Source organism: Limulus polyphemus, unplaced genomic scaffold, assembly GCF_000517525.1.
Source record: "Limulus polyphemus unplaced genomic scaffold, Limulus_polyphemus-2.1.2 Scaffold8841, whole genome shotgun sequence".
Classification (NCBI taxonomy): Eukaryota; Metazoa; Arthropoda; class Merostomata; order Xiphosura; family Limulidae; genus Limulus; species Limulus polyphemus.
In genome coordinates this window covers 11,859-20,834 of record NW_013674451.1, presented here as the reverse complement: position 1 = coordinate 20,834, position 8,976 = coordinate 11,859, and the positions used below count along the sequence as shown (strand labels likewise).

The following is an 8,976-nucleotide window of genomic DNA, read 5'->3' as shown; positions in this document are numbered from 1 at the left end:
ATATATATATATATATATATATATATATTCTAGGGGTCGTATTTCCTCCTATTAGTTAATACAATACATAGCTAGATACTGAAGTTTTACCAACGGTTTGTTATAAAGTTTGTAATGTCTTGTCTGTAATTTATTATCTATATTACTAACATTGTCTTATTTAAATACTTCACACTTTACAGTGCTTTTACAAATTCTCGGATTTGATCAACTAAATGGCAGCTGACAAGAGAAGTAAAATAAAAGTTAATATCTGTCTATCTAATTTGTTATTGTTAATTTGTTATGTTACTTTGCATGTAATGTTTTTGGTAAAAGAAATGAAGACAACATGTAATACTCACCTTCCTTTATTGATTCATTAATTTTTAGAAAAAATTATTCATTAGAAATTCTGATTTTTTTTATACAAAAGACGTATAGTTTATTGAAAGCTGGCCAAATATCGTGAAGATACATAAATCATATCGTATCCGACGATGTATCGATACAGTTGTATCAAGGCTTCACGATACAATACTGGTATCGTATCGCCACATCTTTAATATATTCCTGTGTCTACGTAAACTTCTTGTACTTGATGATGATAAAATCTTGTGTATTTCTCAAAGTGGGTTCCTCAACATCAACTTTAATAACTTCTGTTGTACACAAAAGTTAATTGTTGCAATAACAAAGATACTTAATATAAGTGTTGGAGAACTTTGGAATATTAATTTATTTATCCCCAGCAAGAAGAAGAATGAGCTAGTTTTGTTTAATACAATGTTTACTGTTAAGAATACGTTAAAACTCTTTTGAGATTACATAGTAATCGAAATAAATCGCCAATACAAAAAAAAAAGATAAAGTAAAAGAAGATTAGTTCTAAAAATACCTCTGTGACTAGTCGGTTCAATCTTTCTTTCGGCAACTACAGGTAGACGAACGTAGTACCTATATCTACACTTACTAATTAATGGTCAAGTATAGTCTGGGTCTCGGATCATAAACAAATACTATCTAGTATTAATACCTTTCAAAGTTAAATTCAGCCTTTTAACTACATTACACTTTGTGCATATGAATAATTTAAGTTATTTTAAAAATTATATACTTAATATTTTTTTTACTTCTTTTGTAACTTTTGTTGAAACTACAAGAAGTAGGCCTAAGTTTATAATGTGTAGGCTCTTGTGCAATCATAGCATTGACTTCTAATGTGTTGAAGTATCACTTTACAAACCCCAAACATATATGTAGGATACTCTTATACAGTATGTAGACATTTCTAAATGTATAAAAATAAAGTTTATATAATTTTCAATAAGCTCTCTCTTTTGTTTTTTTTGTAATTCAACCCAGTAGGGGTTAGGGGACAACATTTTCACCTTCTAAGCTGTCTGATGTAAGGTGATGCGTCACAAGCATAGTTATATATTATCACTGGTCACTAGGGGCGAAAACAACCTTAACAGTGAAGATATTAAGCTGGTGAAACGCAACAGAGTGGTTGTAAAAAAATCCTTTTGTAGTTTGTCTGTTGTTCATAGTTAAGACTATTTAAACAGTTCTTCTGGTAGGAGTTATTACATAATCGTCATCAAGTTTAGAGCCTTATAACGTATCCAACACTGCTTATGGTATGGAGCGCGGTATAAGGTGACAATAAATTATGCGACTTTATTGTTTAAGGCGGGATAATTCCTTTTTCAATAGTAGCCTAACGCATTTGGTGATTTTGAAAACTTTGATCTAAATAGGAATATATGTGGTGGAGAGTTCGTATTACGTTCGATTCGAATATGCTTTTTATCAAAATAAACATTTTTGTTTCGACACCTTGCCTGTAGCGTGTAAAGTATTTTTACCCATAAAGAATAATGCGTTCGGAATGTCGTTGATAGTTTTGCGCTTATTTTCGGTTTTTATTCTGGGATAGATAAATACTCTTGTGATAAAATTAAATGGTGAACTTCAACACTTGTTAAACAACAAAAAAGGAAAACGAAATCTTACCGTAGTATAGCATGAAATTCTATGGTGCCAGAGTCCTGTCAAATTTGTCAGACGTGTGACGTCACCACTAGGTCAGAGATCTCATATTCAAAACCTGATTTTTATTTTTGTAGGAGCACGTACTTACATTAGTAATAAATTGAAAAAGCACACTACATACACACATATATTTCAAAGAGAAAGCATGCAACTCAACTTTATTTAAATTAAGTACCATATGTACAATACTTTTAGTCTCTACATCAATTTCAGTTTAGCAACAAGTCTGTAAACAGTGTAAACAACTTCGACTCAGCGATAAGCCTAAGGACTTGTAACACTAAAAATTGGGTTTCGATATCAACGGTGGGCACAGCAAAGGTAACCTATTGCGTAGCGTCCAACATAAATAAATAATCTTTATAATTCAACTAGAACACACATGAAAATATGTTGAATTTGTATAATTAATCAAAATGTGAAGCCATTTTAATTTTAAAAAATTGTACAGGCGCCTGCTTCCTTAGATAAATCAGGTTATTATTTAACACCTGTTTCAAATCATTACTTTCCCATTTAATAAGTTACGTTAAAATCTATTTCAACCAATCTTTTGCAACATTTCTGTGGTTGAAAACCTAGTGTTTCAACAATCCTGACATTTTCTATTTTGTAATGGTCGTGTGTAGACATCTAAAATGTTTTGATAACGTATACGAGTAAGCAAAGTACGTAACAGAAAACAATTAATGCACGAAAAGTGAATTCGCATAAATATATTGCGAGTATAGTTATGAATAATGCATGTGTAAAAAATGACGTCAGTAACTTTTCTCTCCCCCCCCCTTTTGCAGTTGTAGAGGCTTTTACTTTGTTTTTATATTCTCGAGAGTTTATAGAACCAAACATCTACACAGAAAGCGTTTTTAAAACGGCAAGTTAGAGGTATCTAGTAGTTTTTGCTGTTTCGGCATTACTTTAAATGTGTTTGAAATATACACACACACACACATAATTACACACACGTATATGATTCTTTCCTTCAGGACGGAGCAATGAGCGTGTTCTGAATGACGTCATACCTTATTCTACATGATGATTGGTTACAGTTTCACGTGACTGTGGGCGATCAACTCGTGAAGTGCCGAGACAGCATGTGTGAAAAACTATAGTAAAAACAAATATCTGAGAAAGATGGCAGAAGAACTTGTGTCCGTTCCAAGTGTGAGTACCGTAACAGAGGCTTGCTCACTCGGTTCTTCGCATGATGAAAGTATTGAACCAGCCAAAAAGAAGCTTCGTACAGAAGGCTTGGGGGAAAACAAAGGAGATCGTCTGGAGCAGAGACTTGGCGGAATTCTGTGTTGCGCAGTCTGTTTGGACCTTCCTCGTTCAGCCATTTATCAGGTTTGGAGTGATCAGCTGATTTCCCCTCCCCCCTTCCGTAGATTTGAATTGTTTTCTTGATGTGTAATCTATCAGTCTTGCCCGGTTTGGGCATAATTTCTTTATTACATTTTTTTTTAGGGACCGTATCGTTGTTTTGCTCCTCAGCAGCAACAACAACCGTCAGCCAAGATTTTTAAAAATGTAATTAAGTAAAATTTTGTAATATTTCAGCGTAAAATAAACAACATAAAATTTCAACAGAGAAAGTGAACGAAAACTATCTGAATTATATAACAATGTGTACTAGTAAAGCATATATTTCTGTGTATTTGTATCGAACATGTGTACCTAAATACAATGGTTTAAAGCAGTATTATTAATAAACAAAAGAAAGTTCATTTTAATTGTGTGTTGTGTCAGTATGTTTTATGTGTAATGCAAATCGTGGTATCTTTGTATTTCGAAAATGCTAACTTTCATAATTAGCCGAGCGTTAACTTTTACTGTTTCAGTACAAATCTTTTTAAATATTCTTCAGTGATGAAAATTGAAAATAAAACATGGAAGTAATACTGACACTCATGAACTTAAGCATAAGACAAATATTCAGAACACCATAGTATGAAGTAATATACCTCATTAAATACTTGACCTTTGACGTTAGTATTGATATTAAAGTAGTAAAAAATGAGAGAACGGGTTTTAGTAGATGAATATGCGACGATATTTGTACTGTTGTATAGTAAATCGTTGAATGTTCAATGATTGAAACATAATTTTTTATGTGTTTCTTATTTAACTCTAAACAAGCATTTAAAATAAATTATTACATAAATATAGCTGTAATTTCATGTTTCATTAATAGGAGTTAAATATTCTGAAAACAGTATCGATTTTTATTTAAAAAATAATATCGACGTGCCTTTGTATCTTTTAAGTTATACTTTAAACTAAGCCTTTACAATAAAATTGTTTAGTACGTATTTATACATATTTGTGACGTATGAGTATGTGATGATTTGCTCGAAAATACTGGAAAAGGAAGGAAAAAATGTCCCCCCCTCTCTTATCCCTCTAACCTGAGCTACAACAAGATATGCAGTTACTTAGCGTTGTCGCAGCAGTGTACGTTGGATTAGTTTTTCCTGGTAGACCGTCAATGTACATGTTTTGCAAAAGCCAAAAAGGAGAACAGCATAGAAACATCGTAGTTCTGCTTGGGAGCTTGCCTTGCCTTTAGGTAGAAACATGAATGGTGATGTAAAATAAAAATGACTTTTTATTTATTAATAAACAGTGGAAATGTACAAGTAATCCGTGGGTTTGTATATTTCATGGAACAAGAAAAATTGCATAACGAAAGCTTCCGAATAATTCAAACTACTTTTATATACATAAAAATAGTCAGCCTCTTAAAACATAATACACTCTTCTTAAATGTGTTTACTTCTAATACTAGGACAAAACATTTGTAATCATATTACACTTTAAACTTCTTAGCTCCTTTCAAAAATGAACTTTTCGCGATTTTTATCTTTATTAATTTAAATTAACTTAAGATATTAATTACAGCAATTACTGTTATTGTTATAAATTAAACTTAAACAATAGTACAGGAAAAATTAGTAACCTGTCGTCAATAATCACCCTGAGCTTACTATCATGAGCTTTTCTAAAGCAGCGACACCTATAAATTTGGAACTGTGTTTTAGTATAAAATTATATATAAATATATATATATTGCATTCAAGTGGAAGTTAAAAGTTCAAAGAAATATATAGGGTTGAGCAATACATTTGGTGGATATTTGTGTGTATTTTTTGAATGATATTATAGTGTTTTAATGGTAATTTAATTTACTAATTAGAAACGTTTGTAACGCACACACGATTGTCGTATTACAAAAGTGATAGAAGTTTCAGATTTAATTGAAATAATAAAGCTAAACGAGTGCGTACTTCTCAACTTTTCTGTCGCATGTTTGGATATTTTCCAGCACTTAATTAGTAGTTGTATTTTACAAGAATTCTGATTTATAGTAAAAAAAAGACTAGGATTTTCTTCAAGCTGACTAAGTATTTATTGGATAATTTAATACCTAGGCAATCTTAAGTTCACTTTTACAGTTACGTAGATAATTGTATACCATAATAAACAAGTACAGTAAAATTCATGAAAAACAAAACAGCTGGGTCAGAAATAGCACACAAAACATTGGCCGGAATGCAATCTTCGCCCTAGGAGATAAAATTCGAATTAGTCCTAAATGGGTTGTCTACCAACGATTCGTGTTTTACATGTATTCGGTATACGCTTTTATCGGTCGAATAATACTTTTTGCAATGATTTTGTCCTTAGAAGTATGTATTGAGCAAGCTTTAATAAAGAAAACAGGTTTATTAATATGTGATATTACTACCTTTTGCATAACTGATTAAGTGTTGATTGAATTTTTAAAAAACTGTTTGCTGTGAAGAAGTATCCTGACAGTGACACTGAGGAAGAAACATCCTAGTTTTGATGTAAAAAAACTGAACACCAAGGCTATGATTTTACGTCAGATAGTCACATCTGTAGGTTTTAAAAAATTGAATTTGAAACTTAACAGCTTTTAATTTAAAACTTAATAGATAATTTACACGTGTGCAAGATGTAATACGTTTTTTTTTTAGATTTGATGTTTTATAAAGTTCATTGTCATATCAGGTAAAATATCTATTAAAATTTTATGTTTTAACGATCTGTAAAATTCTTGTTGATTTTAAACACTATTGTTTGTTTGTATAAACATTGTAAATCTTAACCATTTCAAGTAATGTATTGGATCATGCACAAAGTTTAGACTTGTATAATAGATTTCATAAGTTTTTCTTAGTTCATAATAAAAAAACGTGTTTTTTTACATTTGTTTATGTATTTATTATTTATAAAAGTTGGACTTTTAGTACAAAGATATTGGTAAATGTGGTTTGAATAAACATAAATAGAGAGTTTGAAGATGGCTAAGTTTTAGAGACACGGAAACATTACAAGAAAAGTATGGGATGAAGAGATTCAGCTGACATGGCCAGAAGTTCTGCATGAGTTAGAAGAACATGAGAAATGGGTTTTTAGTAATGAAAACACATTAAGTTACTTTTTCTTTTATCAAAGCTATGTAACTTTACTTAACAGTTATGTCTCAGAATGAGCTCCAGACAGAGAAGCAACTTTATAATGATATAATATGAATAAAACGTTTTTCAGCATTTTCAGTGTTGATAACTGTTATTTTTCCCCCCCTCATAACAACGGGAAAAATTATCTGAAAAACCAACTATTCATGAGTATAAAACTTGTGTTTTTATTATAAAGAACAATTATTTTTTTTTTACTTTGACATGTAATATAAATACTTCAATTGTTAGTCCTAGTGATTAATGCTAACTTACTACATAAGAATTAAGCATCCTACTGTGTTCCTTACACCATATCTTTGTAGATAAAAGAACATAGGTAAAGCAGTTTTTCAAAAAAATTATTGGTTATTGAATCAGTAATGTTATTTGGTGCAGAAAAGTATTTTAAAAGATACTGAAATAAGGCTTAGAAACTGACTAGCTTTAAGACTTTTTAAAAGTTTTTTCCCAGTGACAAATTACCAACTGTCCTAAGAAATTAGCAGTAAAAAAAGGTCTGATTCAGAGTTTAAAGAATTGGTAAGTAAGGGCCAGTTTTCCACATTAACATTATATGCATTTGCAGTATCATTGTTTTTTTTGTGCCTTTACAAGTTCAATTTTTCTTTCATAGACTTGAAGTAAATAAAGCGATGCTGACATTTCTTAGTGACATTATTCAAATTTTACATATCTATGTATGTAAATGAAATAAACATACCTTCATTTTGCTTAACTCATTTTGTTGAAAATCATATTCGTTAACTCTTAAATACTGCGGTGAAAGTTAATAAACAGTGTTAAGATTGATATTATCATATCACCACCTAGCTAATTTATTTATTAAAAATTAGATTTTAGAACTACACTATCAAGTGCTAACATTTTTTATCGAAAAGCTAAAATTAGAAAAAAGAGAGCTGAATTGAGGTTTGTTTACAGCGAACAACTGTCTTTTCACAAATTGTAAGTAGTTTTCAATTATCATGAAGATATGTTTCAGTCTCCTAGATGTAATATTCTCTATTAGTCCTAATTATTATGGTAAAAATTTGACGTATTTTATGTATCATTTATTAAGTTAAAGGTGTTTGATGTTCAAGACAACTTTTCCACTGACAAATATGTGACCTGCACCTGTAGTTATAAAACATCCTTTGTAACCTTGGAATTTAATTTTTATGATAGTACATTTAATGCTGCAGAAAACACAGAAAGAAATGGACGGCCATGCTCCGTTAAATTTTACTTGCTTCTCCAATATCAATATTTAGTTATGTTGAGTGCACTGACAAGACGATGATAATATAAATATATTACGCTTTGTTTTATACTAAGTTTTGAATCTTTATAGTGCTGTCCTACAGATCAGCAACCCTCCTTGTTCAAAGTGCCTACTTTTTAATACAGAGTGTTTTGATGAAGTTTTTTTGCCCTTGCAGGTGGACCTACATGTGAACCAAGATCTTCCTGCTCGACCATTTTGTGCTGGAGGGTTTGGCACCTTAGTTAGATATTTGACATTTTGATAAGTGGAAAGTTTGTGTGGTTGGTTTGTGGGTATATGTAGTTGGTTGTCTTTACCATTTTTATATAATGAAAACAGCCTCTGTCTTTTACTAACTATCCATTGTTGTTGTTTTTTTACAGATCAATGGTATGTATGATATTCGTAGATCTTAAGATACAGGTATTATTAATTTATGTACTTGACCATGCCAATTGTATTTGTGATTCACTAATTATTATTTTTCCATCTGTTGCAGGAATTAGGTAGTAACAATAAACAATATTAATGGAATTACTGACCCTTTCCAGTGCACAAACGGACATTTGATGTGTGCAGGTTGCTTCACGCACCTGCTGGCCGACGCTCGTCTACGGGATGAAACGGCCTCTTGCCCAAACTGCCGTACAGTAATCAGCAAGGAACTCTGTTCTCGAAACCTTGCTGTGGAAAAAGCAGTCAGTGAGCTACCAACTGAGTGCCAGTTTTGTTCTCGGGAACTTCCCAGGTCACAGTTAGAGCACCATGAAGCCGAGCTATGTGAAGAAAGGTGTATAGAATTTTTTTTCTATTTTGAGTACTAGCAATTCCAGTACAATTATGATAATGTACCTAACCAACCAGAAAGTTTGATAATTGTTACAGTTTGTTAAAGTGTTATTCCAAAACTGTTTCATTCATGTAGCTGGCTCATCCTCAGACATATTGAATTCTTTAAATTTCTTATAAACCCTTTGATCCTTAATATTATAAGTGAGTTTTAGAATCACATGCATGTTTCTCAGGCTAAAAAAATCTAATTGTTAGGTAAGTGTGAATGTATAACAATATTTATTTTGAACATAAAGACAGCTGATTAAGTTTTATTGTTTACAGAAAATATGTTTTTGTAGTATTAAGTATAATAATGGCCAATTGGCCATTAGTGACTTGAACCGATGTTAC

At 31.2% G+C, this 8,976-nt stretch overlaps 1 protein-coding gene across 1 annotated transcript in view; it reads left to right on the top strand.

Moving 5' to 3' along the window:
* Positions 1–3,022: 3,022 nt before the first annotated feature.
* The window catches only part of LOC106475587 (cysteine and histidine-rich protein 1-B-like), a 14,496-nt gene continuing 8,542 nt past the window's right edge, over positions 3,023–8,976 (top strand). Inside the window, exons 1-2 of the mRNA XM_013936265.2 lie at positions 3,023–3,384; positions 8,343–8,581. Coding sequence (XP_013791719.1) covers positions 3,172–3,384; positions 8,343–8,581 — 452 coding nt within the window. The 5' untranslated portion in view covers positions 3,023–3,171. The remainder of the gene's footprint in view (positions 3,385–8,342; positions 8,582–8,976) is intronic.